Source organism: Chelmon rostratus, chromosome 18 (genome assembly GCF_017976325.1).
Source record: "Chelmon rostratus isolate fCheRos1 chromosome 18, fCheRos1.pri, whole genome shotgun sequence".
Taxonomy (NCBI): domain Eukaryota; kingdom Metazoa; phylum Chordata; class Actinopteri; order Chaetodontiformes; family Chaetodontidae; genus Chelmon; species Chelmon rostratus.
The window spans coordinates 14,096,271-14,111,909 of record NC_055675.1 but is presented as its reverse complement, the minus strand read 5'-3'; the positions used below and the strand labels follow the sequence as shown (position 1 = coordinate 14,111,909).

The 15,639-nt window shown below is 41.7% G+C and overlaps 1 protein-coding gene across 6 annotated transcripts in view; it reads left to right on the top strand.

Moving 5' to 3' along the window:
* The window catches only part of utrn (utrophin), a 177,206-nt gene extending 173,212 nt beyond the window's left edge, over nt 1-3,994 (top strand). For all 6 annotated transcript variants that reach the window (XM_041958496.1, XM_041958494.1, XM_041958492.1 and 3 more), the window contains 2 exons: nt 1,449-1,474; nt 2,571-3,994. In XM_041958496.1, coding sequence (XP_041814430.1) covers nt 1,449-1,474; nt 2,571-2,579 — 35 coding nt within the window. In that variant the 3' untranslated portion in view covers nt 2,580-3,994. The remainder of the gene's footprint in view (nt 1-1,448; nt 1,475-2,570) is intronic.
* Nucleotides 3,995-15,639: the final 11,645 nt, after the last annotated feature.

Here is a 15,639-nt window from a genome sequence, read left to right as displayed (position 1 = left end):
AAGTTTGAAGCCTCCTCTACAGATTTTTTTTCTCCATTAATCATTTGGTCGATAAAAAGTAAAACATTATTAGTGGAGTGAAGTGAAATGACTTGTTTATTCCTGCCAGCAGTCCAAAACCCAGAGTTTCTGTTTACCATCATATTTGATAAAGAAAAGCAGCAAATCTTCACAACTGAAAAGCTGAAAAACTCAGATGATTAATCAATTATCAAAATATGTTTTTTTAATTTTGGACTAAACGTTTCAGCTCAGAAATGGCTGTTTTAAGCTGAAATCTTCACTGCTATTTTCCTTTATATTCTATATGTTATTACTGAACCAGTGTTAATTGAATTGAATAACATGCATCTATTAAATTTGCGCATCTATGGCATGAAAATCTACAGTCATCTGTTTGTGTAAAGCCCAACACACACATCAGACTGTCTGTGCAGAAGTTTCAGAATTCATTCAGCTCACACAGAAGATTATCTTGTTATCCGTGTTAGTACTTTTTACGTCTATGACCTCGTCTACGGGGTTCACCACGCCGTGGCTGTGTGACATAGCAACAATAAATGAGACAGAAACAGGAAATTGAGGCAGGGAGAAACTGTGGTACTTTCCTGATACAATCATTATAATCTCCAAATTCATCGTCCGCCTTCTTATTGTCTCCTTTACCTCCTCTCGCTGCTTTTGTTCATCCTTGTGTCTTTTCCATCACTCTTTCACCTTTTCTTTTCACCGTTTTTTTTTTTTTTTTTTAAATCTCATGCTGTCATTCTGTTTTGGTTGTGTGTGCGAGTGAGCGTGCACGCTGTGGGGTGTCATGTATAAATGATTGCAGCTCGAGCAGCTGTGCACTTGTCTGTAGTAGTGAATTCAAAAGGTCTTGTCCTGTATTTCAATGCAGAATGATCTGTAGAGTGTGTGCTGTGTAGCGTGCATGCAGGCTCCTCTGCATTATGACTTTGTGGTTTTGATTCCACTTTGTCAAACACGTAGATTTTAAATAAAGCCTTCGGCTTTTCTCAATAATCATTTAAATTTGGTGTTTGATATGATGTTGTGAAAATGTTCGACCCTCATTACTCTTTACAGCAGAATTTGAAAGAATATTCACCTCTGGGGATATTAATTAAATAGAAAAACAAAAAAAATGTTTGAATAGCGGGTGAGGGCTTACTCACTTTAAATTGCATTGGAATTTTTAGAGTCAAAACTCCTACGAGGGCTTTAGTTAAAAATCCATTCTAATCTGGCAGACGCTCCAGCGTTATTAGCATTTGGTTAGTGCACAGCTCCGAGGCACCGGGACTGAACGGCGCAGAGCTGAGTGTGTGCATGAATATGTGGGAGGGACCCACGGGCTGATAATTTAGTGCAGACTTATGAAAACAGAGATAAACTGAGGAGTTCAAGTGTTAAACCACACTATTGTCTCTTTGCTTTGTCTCCCACAGCCTCGAGTCTCTCCTCAAGGCCACAGGTAAGGCGAGGTTCCTCCACACCTTTAGATGCAGTTCTATGAATCACTCTTGTGTATTTGCAGCTTGTATGGAAGCTCCTGTTTTCCTTCCTCTCTGCTTCATTGCGTGTGTTTCCGGGTCGCTATTTTAGTAACTGGCAAAGGTGAGAGACGTTTGAGCAGAGGAACAGAGGTAATTACAGCTGCTGCCGCAAAAATAGTCCCCTCCATGTAGCCTTCACCTGCCTCAGCCCTCCACATTTGGTGGCCTGTGAGAAAGAGATGGCTAATGGATGTCTGGGGAGCACCATTAGCTGCTCATCTCTTTCCCCCGCTATGAGGCCAAGGTGCAGTTTGGGACAGAGGTGTGGTGAAAGCTGTTGCCACTGACCTCTCCTCACTGTAATTTTTCACCCTACTCTGACGGCCTCCATTCCCCCCAGCCCTTCGCTGTCTGTTTAAACTGCTCGGCTTGTCTCTTCCCACGCAGCTAATACCTTTACACACCCGTTAAAACTGCTTATTTGCTTTGAATCCATTTGCGGCGGCTGCTGCAAAAAACGACGCACGCTTTCCCTTTGATTTCTGCCTTCGTCTTCCATGACCACTGCACGCCAACTTATGGCTTTCAGCATTTACACCTCTGCATTTTATTTGAGTCAGATGAAGTTTATCCCGCATCTCTACAATAACCATAATGCACACTCTTCTTACATCTCCTCAGCCTCCTTTTACTGTCCTCGGCAAACACGTTCCATGCACTTACTGTTGGTTTTCATGTTTAGGCGTGGGTGAACAGGTTTGAGTGCCTGATTCCATTTCTAAGAAAATAACTATGTTTCTTAAAATCTCCCCTGCATCATCCACGCCCACCTCATCCCCTTCCTCCACACCGAGCTCCTAATGGACTGTAACTGGCTTGAGGGACTGCTTTCAAACCTGATTTCTTTGTTCGATGTTCTCTGATATTTCCACATAGCGGTGTCTTGATGAAGAGAAATATTCAGTGGATTTAGCTGCTGCGAAAAAAGACAAACAGCTGACTAACTTTCGACTTCAACCCACACAGCGAGGTGCCAGTTTTGTCAATTTCATGTTTGCACTCTCTGTTTTGCAGGTGATGTGAGGATGGTCACCACAGGGGGTTTCGTGTGTTTGTGTGCGCACACGTGCGAGTGTGCGATCAGTGGTGGAAGAGACAGGACCATTCCCAAACAAACAATCTCCCCGACCCAAAATCCCAAAGACGCACAGGACCAGTCAACTTAACTACTTTTACCACCTTGTCTTGTACTATGCAAACTGTACATTTTATGAACTGTAGATTGTACCTGAACTTGGTTCAACATTTGTCAGTGATTTGTTTAGATATGCAGATGAGAATATGGGCACGGGGCTTTGTATAGTAAAGTATGCTATTTTTGTTTTTCAGAGGGAGGTTTGACATTTGTGTTTTGTTCTTATTACGTTTTGCCGTCACTGGGAATCAAACCTTACCTTTTTTTGTCATTCCACTGCTTCTGTACCCTCCAGCCCCCACTTGCAATTCTTTGTCAATGGAAGTAGCCACAGGTTTTCTTGTTCCACGTTTGGGAGCAGGCACGTTCCTGAGTAATAACACCGGTGGCTGAAAGGATTATTTTGAAAATGCAGAGTCACTTCTCGAAGCGTCCGATTTGTTTTGATGATCTATCTTGTAGCATGCTTGATGTCAAGTTCCCCTTTAAAGCATTGACATGCCGGCAGACTTTGTGCCGACTGCGATTTGTTAATAGAAACTTTACCCCTTCTGTGCCTATACAGTTTGTCATTCCACGTGTGGAAGACAGAGATACGAGTTGATGATTTAAAGTGGGATTGTGTATAAAGAGAGACATTTTGGAAAATAAAGATTTAAATCTAAATTGTTCTGAATTTGGGTTTGTAAGAGGCCCACAGTCATTAATGTAGAATAGGGTTTTGTTTTTTTATTTTAAGATATTTGTTCAGAAATCAGAGGAAAGCCATGATTGCCTTGCTACCTCAGACTCATAGACACAGTTTTGTTTTCGTGATTTGTAAACTTGTTTAAAACAGTTGTGATCATTTACAGAACAAGAACAGCCTGGTTTAGCATTCTGAGCTTCAGCTTACTGTATTGGTGTACACTGCAACGAGGAGATACCAAGTAAAAAAAAAAGAAGTTACTATTACTGTACCACAATGGGTCTGTGGCCTGCTGAAGCTAGCCGCCCGTTATGACGAGTATTACTTTTATCTGTTGTTGGTTTTTCCACTGGCCTTCTAGCACTGGTCCCTCACTGCGTTGTGTTGTTGTGCTATATGCTATCCTGTAAAACTTGTGAGACTGAACAACACTACTATAACCTCCTCTGACTGTAGACTAATGATGATGTTGATGGTGATTTTAATGATTCCAATCATGATGAACCGTACCATGCCAGAACTGTGTCGCTTCTCCTGAGGTATGTAAAATAGATTGACCACACTACGTGTAATATGGCTACGTTGTTTTATTCTAAATAAAATTTTTATAACAAGCGTGAATCCCCTGTGCTGTTATTTTTTCACTTGCTGCCCGCCCTGCTACGCCTGCACAGTCATGTTTGTTTGAGGCTGTAAATATTTAAAGGTGATCAAGATGAATCACTTCGCAGAATTTCATAAACACTCATCAGAAATTCCTCCCGCTGCTTGAAGTGTTTTCTTATGCAGCACTTGACCTGCATTTACTGTAATAACATCTTACACACCCACACCTGGTTGAAGGAATATAGGCCTCATTACTGCCAACTCATCAGTGCCATGCAGCCAGGGACGTAGCATTATTATTTATCAAAGGAATTGATCACACAGTGAGAGGTTGTATCATTATTGCATGTTTGTAGTGAGCGTGCTGAGCTGTAACTGAGAACCCCAAATAAATGATGAAAGGTAATTACCTGCTTTGCCTTTTACTCAGCCCTTCAAACCCACTTTTTTTCTTCTGAGCAGCATTACTCACTACACTTGTGGCCTGCATGCACTGATTATTCTTAAAGATTGTGTGATGTTTGATTAGATATATTTACCTTGGTCCTGCTTGGCCTGTTGCTGGTTATAAATCAAATCTGACTGCACAAGTCATTTCATGGTGTAAACGCAGCTCATTTCAGGAACCTGTCCGGTTAAATTATGTCCGAACAGGAAATTGTGTGTACTCTAAATGCTGCAGTTATTAGACCACGCCAAACTCGGGTAGCTTGTTTCCTTCATCACAAAATGCAAGTCATAGTTGTAGAACGAGTTCAGAAGAAAAACTAAAAACAGGCATATCCATGCGCGGATAATTGCCATCACTCATAATTTTCTGTTGTGTCACCTGCATAAAGTGGACACAAATTAAAGCAATTTTTCCATGCTGGACAAGTTTGGTCTTAATAGCACTCCTTCATCTAAGGTCCAGCCGCTCCACACTATGCTTCAATAATGCAGCAGTAGCCAAGTTGTTCTGGGGCTACTGTACATATTCAGACTCCTTATACAGTATCCAGCGTGCTCACATCTTCTGGGCTCCCCAAGGTGCTTTAATCAGGGTACCACTCCCACTTCTGTAATGCACTGCGGAAATCAGCTTGTTTGTAAGGGGAAAGAAGTTTGTGAGTAACAAGGCAGCATACACACAAGGGAGAGGTAGCACTTATTCCTTTACTGGATCCCATTACAAAAGAAGTGCACCGGTATGTTATTAATATTAATGTGACAATTAGGCTAAATATGAAGGCGGATTTGGTTTAATTACTGTAACAATCCAACGTGCTCATATGAAACTTAAGTCAAACCAAGATTGCATGAGTTATCAGCAATCTTTCCAAAGTGTCTGAGTCCTGCTCAGACGCAGCTCTCTGTGACTTAGGGCATTAGGCTGTTGAGCTCCAGTGAGGTTGAGTCTGCTTGCTAGACTGAGCAAGGATTAGCATTCTGCAGTTCAACAAAAACACAACTCATTTAGCGGATGTTTTAATGATTATATGATAATAAGTGAAACTCTGGTCCTCCTAATGGAGGTCAGAGGTCAGGCACAGCAACAGAACAGTGCAGCCCCAGAGCTGGTCACAGTGACAGATGCTTGCTGACATGGAAGATTCAACCTGGGGGAACTCTAATCAACAGCATCCTGCAAGCCGTGTCCCCAATTTTAATCAGAGAGCAAGACTGACGGCCTACTGCCATGGCAGCCTTCTGTGGCGCCAGTGCTCATTACATGCCATCAAACAAAATAGTTGAATGGATGAAGAACGATGAGACAACTTTACAGAGGCGAAAAATGTGACATTTGGCTTGAGGGCGCAGTACGCCATAACCTTAATCAAAAACCTGACAAAATAATCTTTGAGGCACATTCGTCATAGATCGTCCATTCATCTGAGCATCTGACTTCTCGTCATCCATGCTGGCTCAAAACTTGAGACGGAAACTTAATTCTTGAACTTGTTTAGCTTTCCCTTCTTGTGGGCAAGGACGTCTCATCCATGTTGGCTTAAAAGTTATGATATAAAAAAGGTCTATTTATTTATGAAAAGGTTTCTTTATCAAGTTGGCATTTAAATACCGTTTATGCCAACAAATAGTAGAACTGGGCCTCTAGTTCTGTCCAATTTGGCGCAAAGCTATTCAACCACCTTTAGAATTGTTGCAGTACAGCTTCCGGCCACTGGTGGGAGCAGTGAGCGCAGTGCTGCTCAACCGCCGGCAGGTCTTAATGAGACAAGTTTACGTTCGGTTTTCTGCTAGTAAACTTTGTTAACACCGTTAACGTTGTGAAACGTCGCAGTTTGGTTCAGGTACCGATACTGCTTGGCCGGGTTCAGGAAAAAGTTATGGTTCGGGTTAAAAATAAGAAGTTTACGTTGCCTTAGTCACTGAAAATGGTTAGTGTGAGTGTGTGTGTGCGAGTCGCATCACCTTCTGTCGCACGCGGCACTTTCTTCTGGCGGTTGGACGCTTGTTTAAAAGAAGAAGGTAATGTAAAAGGTATTAAACTTCTTTTTTCCCCCTAGGCTTCCAGCTGTGGGTCAATGCTGTTCTTGTTGCTTAATTTAAAAGCATAACGTTATCTGTTTACTTACGTTACAATATTTGGTTACAACATGCTAGTTTGAGTATAAGATAACAGTTAGGTAGGTAACGTTAGCATCTTCATTTATGTTTTTCCCCTTCAAAGGTGCACAGCCCCGAAGTCCAGATGTTTTATTTAAGTATATGAGCCCCATTCTCTCTTTTGTATTGCAGCTTCATTTTCATGTTTTATGTCTTTTAACCTCGCTGTTGGCTTTTCTTTGAGGAGCAGTGTTGGTTTGTTTGGTCATTTGGTCTGCCACTTGGTGGGTCTGCCACTTTGAACCCGAATGGATTATCCCAGCAGTTGGACGGATTGCTATTAAATGTTTTGCATAAGTTAAATTTGAATGTCTCTGGTGACCTCCTGATGTTTCTTCTTTCCCATTATCATTTGTCTAATACTTTGGTTTTTGACCAAATAAGCATTGATATTCCCATCAGTCTCTGTTATGCTTTGTGTTTAGTGTTAATTAGCAAATATTAGCAGTCTAAATGCTAAATTTAGCTCTTCAGCATGATAAATATTTACCTCAAAGCCTCAGCCTGTTAGTTTTGTCACTGTGAGCATGTTAGCATGCTGACAGCTATGGCTCAGTACATCCTCACTGATCCTCAAATGCCGCTGGTGTGGATGTTTATACACATTGCATTACTTAATGCATGTTTTTACATTAATTGCTGATTTTTTTTTCTGTTACCAAATACAAAATAAGCCACTGGTGCATGGTGAACATATTACATTTCAGATATGTTGATGTCATATTAGTCATTATTTATCTGTACATGTTTTGCAGGAACTCACTGATTTCTTGACAGATGAATATTTTATTAAACGCAACAGTGCACAGTCAGTCAGTTTACTCAGTCAGCTAGAGGCTTTGCTGTGGAGGTAGGCATGTAGAGGCCCAGTGTCTGAAAATGCTCTGCTAATTTCATTTAATTTCATTTAGATTAAAACTGACCAGTTGGAAATACAGCAGTGGCCCTCATTTCGTCTGACTCCAAACTCCAGACAGCACAGATTTTGCTGCAAAGTGTTCAAGAGACCAGACCAACTGCACATGCATTCACAAGTAAGTCCCTAAGCAAGTAACCTCATGGGTGCCCGTAATGGCCATGGCTAGAGAGTTTGGGGCCATCAGGAATACCTTAACAAAACATCTGATAAAATGAGCATGTTAATCTTGGTTATAACAACCTGAATCATTCAAAGTTTCTCTTTTCCGCTGCTTCCCTTTTAGTATAGGTGATCTCATGGGTAATCCAACCCTTACCCTGTCCTTGTCAGTGCTGTGTTCTTCATACTGAGAATAACAGACAATATCTGATCTGTTTAATTTCCTTGTCCTCTTGTCCTTATGAGCATCACCATCTGTGATCTGCTAATTCTCTTTTCTGTGTGTAAAAACAGACTTCGATGATTCCTTGAGGCTTGGGCCACATGGCCTCAGCTGTCCCCTAACCAAGCAACTAACTCATTTTTCCTGGATGTGACAGTGGTGCTGATGGTGCTGGATGTTTATTTTTTCCCTTCCTCAGCCCATCTCTCATTCATGCAGCAATGCTGGCTGGCATGCAGATCTGTTCAACAGCTGCCCTCTTTGATCAGATGCTTGGCAAGCAGCAACAGAGCTGGTGGTATGGGTGTCTTGGCCGGTAGCTGCCCCTGGCACAAGGCAAGGACAAGGAACAGATGTTTGGGGGGGGGGACTCTGCCGGACCTGTATGGGATATGGGACACAGTCAGGACCCCAGAAAGATGGAGTCAGGAAATGAGAGGAAGGGATGTGTACAAGGAAACCCAGAGGGGAGAAGCGAAAACAGATCAGGAGAATTGCCAGTTTCTGTTTTCGTTATTGTTATTATGTCAGCAGCTGAATCTCTGTTATGCTTACACTGTGCTCCTCTATGTAGATGCTCCAGCTCACACAAACCTGAGTTAAACTTGTATCCTAATGAACCTCCCAGCTTTAACAGTTCCCTTGCAGTACATATCTACTGAAGTTTATTGTCCTCAGTGCACTTCAAATTTGCAGAATATGCTGAGTGCACATGGTGAGTTAGCATTAGCACTGAAGTAGCTCTCTCTTTGACAATTAATTTTAAGTAGCTAACTGCACCGGACCTTCTTCTGGCAGGGCATCGACCTAGGGTTTTCATTTTGGATGCTTTTGGGAATATTCTGGGCATTTGTCCCGTATCAGCATTTTCTTCTGTGGGCTTTTAAAAAAAGAAATAGAGAGCATACCCTGATATATCAAGTGCACTTACTTATATCACTTTTATGTACTTCATTAAGAGCCAGCCTTAGCATGGCAGAGTGCATCCTGAACTTTTCAAGTTGTGACCTTCGACCATTACTCATGCCTCCTTTAACTTTTTATAATTCATCTTTCAAATTCACTTTATGTCCTTATATTAATTTTCACTTATTTCTCATTACCTCCCAATTTTCTTGAGAGTAATATCATCCATATGTTATCAGTTGCCTGTCATGTTTATACTCATATTTAAAGGGACTCATTATTATCAACCCAGTTGCTAGCATTTATCACTCTTCTTTACACTTATATGACTATAACAGACACACAAACACAAGTAATGTACACTGCATTTACATTGTTGCAGTACCCCTGCCTTTCTGTCCAAAGCTAAGATTCCTGGAACACGCTCTCTACGACTATATGTCCCACACCTCTTTGTCACAGGCTCATTCATGATGCCTGGTCAGGGCCAGGGACTAATGAAGGGAGACAAACTGAAATCGGTGTGTCTGAAATTAGAGCAGTGGGAGGTGTGCAGGGAATCAGTCAGTATTTTCTCAGTTTCATTACAGCATGGACCATTAGCTGCAGGCAGGCCATCGACATTCCTGCTCATGATGTTTCGAGCCCCGCTGCCACAACGCCACTATGAGCCAATCAGGCCTCTTGTAAACACAGGCTATAATGAAATTTGATGGCCATTTTGTATGAAAATATGAACTAGACCTTTGTCGTGTTGTGTACTGGAAAAAGAAATAATAACAGCTGGAGTTTCATTTGCATCTTCCCCACTACATGTGAGGATGTCACCACACCTCTGTGGCTAACCAGGTTGTGGTTGGTTCACCATAACACTGCCACAGTCCTGCTGATAGTGAATGAGAAGCAGTCTGAATTATTAAAAGATTGCTCTTGGCCATGGTGCTCCGAGCCCAGGTGCCACGACATCAGCATGTTGATGAGAGCAATATACTGAGTGAAGTATCCACCAAGTTATTGTAGAATTGTTTGACTTTGAGATGAGTCACTGAAAGAAAGTGTGTGTGATCTGGAGTTATGTGATCCATACTTTGAAATCAGAGATGAGAGGGGTAGAAGAGAAAAGTTTCTGGTACTGCAGGTGCTATGATTTTTACTCACTTTTGCATAATGATAGATGTTTGGTATGCAGATGATGTTCTGACATTAAAATGAGGCTGAACTTTTGGCATGCTAAATGTGCTTGCAGGTGTTTTGCTCATTGTCACTTTCATAGAATGCCCTAAACAAGAGTGACTGAAACCCTGGCTGCACGCAATGTTTTTCATGTTTAGAAAATGAAATACGCCTGACGGTAGCAAATCCCACGATGATTACACCTGTATGCTAGACAGGTTCAGTACACACTGAAATTAGCCTGAGGATGTGTATATGAATTGACATCTTTTACGTCTTTGTAATGCTCTCTGTAATAAACCCACATTGTCAAGTTTATTCATGAACTGACTATGCATACTGCAAACTGTACAGCTTTATCACAGGTGTTTACCTGAAAATTAGTGGGAAAAATGGATATGAAGTGCAGGTAAGAGCAAGGGGAAAAGAGAATGAGGTTAGGCTCTGTATTTTCAGATCAACCTATCATCATTGTGTTTGATTGTTGTGTTCCCTGAGATAATTGGGCTGCCGGGGCTCACCTGTGGTCTCAGCGCACTACCAGCTGAGCCTTTTTTAAAGAAGACATCTTGAAAAATCAGAGTAGGATAAGCACAGGTGTGAATGATAAAATGAATGATGGCTGAATTGCATGTAGCTGCTTTGGTTCCAGGGTCCTGGTGTGTATGCAGGTTCACTGTCATGGCTTACTGGGGCGTTTTAATAGAATGGAGCCATCGTTCATAGTCAGTGGCACCTGTGATTTGCCTACTTTGACAAGTCACAATGTCTGCTGTCAAAAAGGCCTAAGGAGACTGACCATGATAGAGTGTACAGAGCATGTGTTGATTTGTGGGATTTAACTCATGCAGTCCCTCAACTCTTTCAAGTGGGACCAAAAAAACAGCATTAAGCTCTGGAAAGGCTCAGTCTGACGATGAGTCCACAACACCACAGCTCAGTGTAAGTTAATCCACAAGCCAGATTCTAAAAACGCTAGAATCCTAAATAATGCTTTACCCCATCAGTTTCATTGATTTTTGTAAAAATGTACTTATTCTGAATTTAATGCAGCCACATGTTTGGACAGGGACAACAAAAGACTGGGAAAGTTATGGAATGCTCCAAAACGCCTGTTTGGAACATTCCACAGGTAAACAGGTTGATTGGTAACAGGTGATAGTATCATGATTGGGTATAAAAGGAGCATCCTCGAAAGGAACACTTAAAACTGTTGTCAGTTCATTTGCAAGTGATGGCATCCTGTTTTTGTTTACATTTTACAGAGTGTCCCAACTTTTCTTGGAATCAGGATTGTACACTGAATGATTCAGATTTCAGATTTTAAGCATTTCCATAACATTAGCTTTCCTCACAGTACACAGTGTGAAGCTTTGTCAGGAAAACAGCGTTGTCTGTTTACATCGTCTTGCACAGAGTACACGTCGCCACAAACTAATGTAACCGTATTCAGACAAGAATGCTGAATAACATCACGTTCATCACTTTATTCCCGCCTGGTTAACAGTCCCTTTCCTGAGATGTGACTCTTTAGCAGTTTGAAAGAGTTGTGAGCAGACATCAGCTGCTGGAGGAACTCTCTGTCAGATGTGACACAGAAAATACACTGGAGGGAGCAGAGCTTAGGCTGTTTTTATTTTATTTTTTTTTTATTCTACTACAAGTGATTATATTATATTCTAGTTCTGAATGTAATACAATTAGTTACGAGCAGTGGATCCCACATTAATACATTTCGCCCCATCGTGCAATTGGTGCTTTTCTCCTCAATCCTAGGAAGTTGATGTGTTCATGAATCTGCAAAAGCTGAATAGAGATGACCAAGAGGCAAAGATGGGAGTCTTTGCATACTCATTTGCAGTATGTCTGAAAGTTAGTGGGTGACACTGACACACTAGTCACACACAGTATACTTGGAGAACTGTATCTGGTTCCCCAACAACTCCACAGAGAGGAGGCTGCACGGGATATAGTTTTTCCCTGAGTTCTCTTTAGAATATGCATATTCTTTTTGACAAATGAGGTGCTAATGATCAAAACACAACTCACAGAGGCCTTTAAAGAGCCTGTCAAATTCTGCAGGCAGGTTGATGGGAGGAAGGGGAGTTGTCATGTGTCAAAGGAACAGGTAACTACACTACCACATGAGAAACAAGGGAGAAGATGTCAGTGAATAATCTAGGTAGGAGTTTTGTGTGAGAGTGGTTTGATATGCTCATTTGACTTGCCACTAAAGAGAGTGTGTGGCTGTGTGTGTGCGTTTTTGAAAACCTCAAAGCTGCAATTGTTTTTTTCTCAGTGCTTCTCAATGAGCTCCTCTGACTAAACTTTAAAATACATTGTGGCCCCTCTAAAAACAAGGCTGTTGAGATACAACTTTTTGACATGATAGCAACAGCAAGGAAAGGATATGGATTAAATTGAAGACAAAACTGTGCAAAACCGAAGGAAACGGGAGTGGAAGTAGCAATGATTCTACAGTATAAGCAGAAACAATAAAATAGCCGAAGCCAAAGAGAAAGGAAAGGTAAGTAGAGAATCAAGTTGACAGCTGGTGGCAGCCACTTCACATTCAGCCCATCTTAATCAGTCCTATTGTGAATAACTGAATACTGAATTTGTGATTCATATTCTTCACTCATACTCTTGGCTTTGTAATGCCGCATGTGAGCTGAGACGGAGGCAGTCTTCTTGCTTGAGTTTTGGTAATAACTGAAGGAATAATGCTTTCAATTATCTGCCAGTGAGTACAGGAGCTATCCGTCATCAGCTTTTGCTGTTTTCATTTTCTCTAATTGGTATTTCCAGTGGCTGCTGGTTAGAAGTGATCCTGTCTCCTTGTGCAACCCCAGGTGTTTCACCTCTTGCTATTCTGTATTCACCTTCTCTTCTTTTCTCCTGTTCTCTTCTCCAACCGACTTTCTGCAGATGTTTCCAAGCATCCTGTATTGCTCATAGTTAAAGTGAAGCTCTCTCTCTCCTACAAACCAACCTTGCATTTTCCACTAAGCATCTAGATCGGGGTTGGTAACACTATTATTTGAAGTTTGATCTTGTTTAAACATCTTGTGACGTAGGGCCACTACGAAGTAAAATATAAACTGGGATAACCCTTCGTTGCTCAGTCACGCTATGCCTGGTCTGTATATTGATACTCTCAGCTGCGCTCATGGCTCTGAATGGTCTGTCAGTGATAGCCCCACTTTCAGCCACAGCTGCACTGAACACCGGTGCATTTGTCAGTGCAACACTTTGCAGGATGTGTACATTTTCTGCTGTTTCAGTAATGCACCTCTCAACAGTTCTTGCTCACAGAAGCAAGTCTTGTCTGTCTTTATTCAGCAGCCCATCAAACAAAACCTCAGTTGAGGAAAGCCTCATTTAGCTATTCTCCATCTGTGAATGCACCAGCTGCTTTGCTGAGCACATTTTGACATTGCCCTTTTGAGTAACGTTTTTGTCATGCTTTCTTTCAAAACAACACTCACTTGATGTTCAGCACATCACAGTTTCTCATGCACATGGTCACGTTGAGAAGCACACATGGCTCGGTCTCCTCTTGCAGCGAAACTCTGTTGTGCTGAAAAGGCTTGCTAGATTTGCTCGCCACGTCACGTGTGAACAGGTGTGGTGCGGTCTTCTCTATGCCATGTGGTTTCTGGTTATGGCGCCTGTGCTGTTGTAAGGACCACTATTCTGGTTTACTCAGCTGTATAGTGAATCTAATTTAGCAACTTGTAGTCATGATACCACACTAGCGTAATATTTGCCAAAGCATTGACATATTGCAGTATTTGTAGGATAGCATTTGTTTTTTCTAGTTCCACTGAAAATGGCCTTGCATGCCTACCTTGACTTGCTAGTCGTAGCTTACTGACCCCTGATCTAGATTTATCTGGCTTGTCCATTATCTGGCATAGTCTGTTTTTCACCCGCTCTGTTTTCCAGTGTCACTCCTTGATGAGTTTGCTGACCTATATCGCATCGTATCAATTCACATTCTGTAGTTCCCATGTTGTAAACCAGCAGAATTCAGCTGTCAAATGTTTCTTTGCCCATCAGGTGTGACAGTGTACTCTGAAACACAGTATCAAGATTATGATACAAAATTTCACACAGTATGGGATATGGAGGGACTGATGACTGACCACGATCAGGGTACATTGTCCCTGTTCAAAGTAACCTCTATATAAATTGATTTAGTTTCGATTGACAGTGTTTAAGTCCATGACCTTTACAAATCAATATTCTACAGTGTCATTGTGCAGTATTACTCAACAGTATGTCTTTTGTTTTTCATTCTGATGAAGAGAAGCAAGGATAAAGCAGCAGGATGACAGCCTTCAAAATAAAATGAAAATCCGATGGCTGGAATCTCAGTCTTTTAATTTCACCCCTTCGCTCACTTTCCATGTCTGTATTCCATTATTCATGGATGACAAGAGTTGCCGGGGAAAGTGTTGCCCCACTTTCCCCTTACCCCCCACTCAGAATATGTTGAAGTAAAGCTGAAACCAATCCGGCTTAAGGCCCTTTCTGTGTTTCCTCGTAGCCCCTTTCCATTGCTGTAGTCTTAGTGAGAATTAGCTGGGAATTGGGCTTCTGTGTGTGATACAGATTGCAGTTGGAGAGCAGGTTATCCTTTCACAGGAAGAGACCTGGGATGACAGGACACAACACCTTGTTTTTGTTCCCAAATCCGCAGGTGAACAATAGGAACACTGTGCACTGGCATCATCAGCTGAACCAGAGCTGCCAGCCTTGTCTTCTGTGCGAACTCTGTTCTCTGCTGACGAGGGGCGAGCCAAAGTGTGAAAGTGAAGAAAACAGCTAAATATAACAAAAACCCTATTACTGCCCCATGATCGGCAATGTGCCCCTGTGTGAACAGTATCCCTGTCTGTGAGTGGGTCCATGTTTGTATTTTTACTGGAATTAATACAAACGTGAATGCAGTTGCATCGCCTTGTATGTTGTGTGCCTTGATGTGACGCAGAGCTTTGTTTAGCTGTGTACAGTTGTGGGCCTGAATATTGTTAAGGTGTATTGAAAGTCTATAGCTTTGGGGTTTTGTGAGTTTGTCTCTGGACAATATGTGTTCAGTCTTTCCATTAACTATTGAAAACAACATCTGCTTTGGAGAATTCCTTGTCAAGCTCTGGATCTTTGAAGAGCCGTTTAATATGGGCTCCTGCTGTGACAGAACAGTCATACTGCACTACTTTTGGCATTGGGAATTTAAAGAAATGACAAATACTGACGGCCAAGAGGCTTTCTTGACATGTGTTTGGGTGCCAGGAGATTTTTCAGACGAAAGTTTGAACTGACAAATTCCATTTTAACTCCAGCTAAACTTTCTTTGTCCCTAGTAGCAAACTAAGACAAAACGTGTGGATGGATTCAATTTGCAAATTAGCCGATAGTCTTCAAGGGAGAACTTGGATATGGATTTCTAGGGAGGGCTCTTGGAACATGATTTCAGCTTTGTAATTAAAATTTCATCAAGTAATGAAGCGAACCAGAGGCTAAATGAGCATAAAGGTTAATCATCTGTTCAATAGCTAGAAGGTCAGACTTTGTGTACTTTGGATTATGTGAGATATTAAGTGTGTGCAGGCTGCTAGTATCAACTGTGCGCTGACATGAAACTAATGGACATGTTAAGTG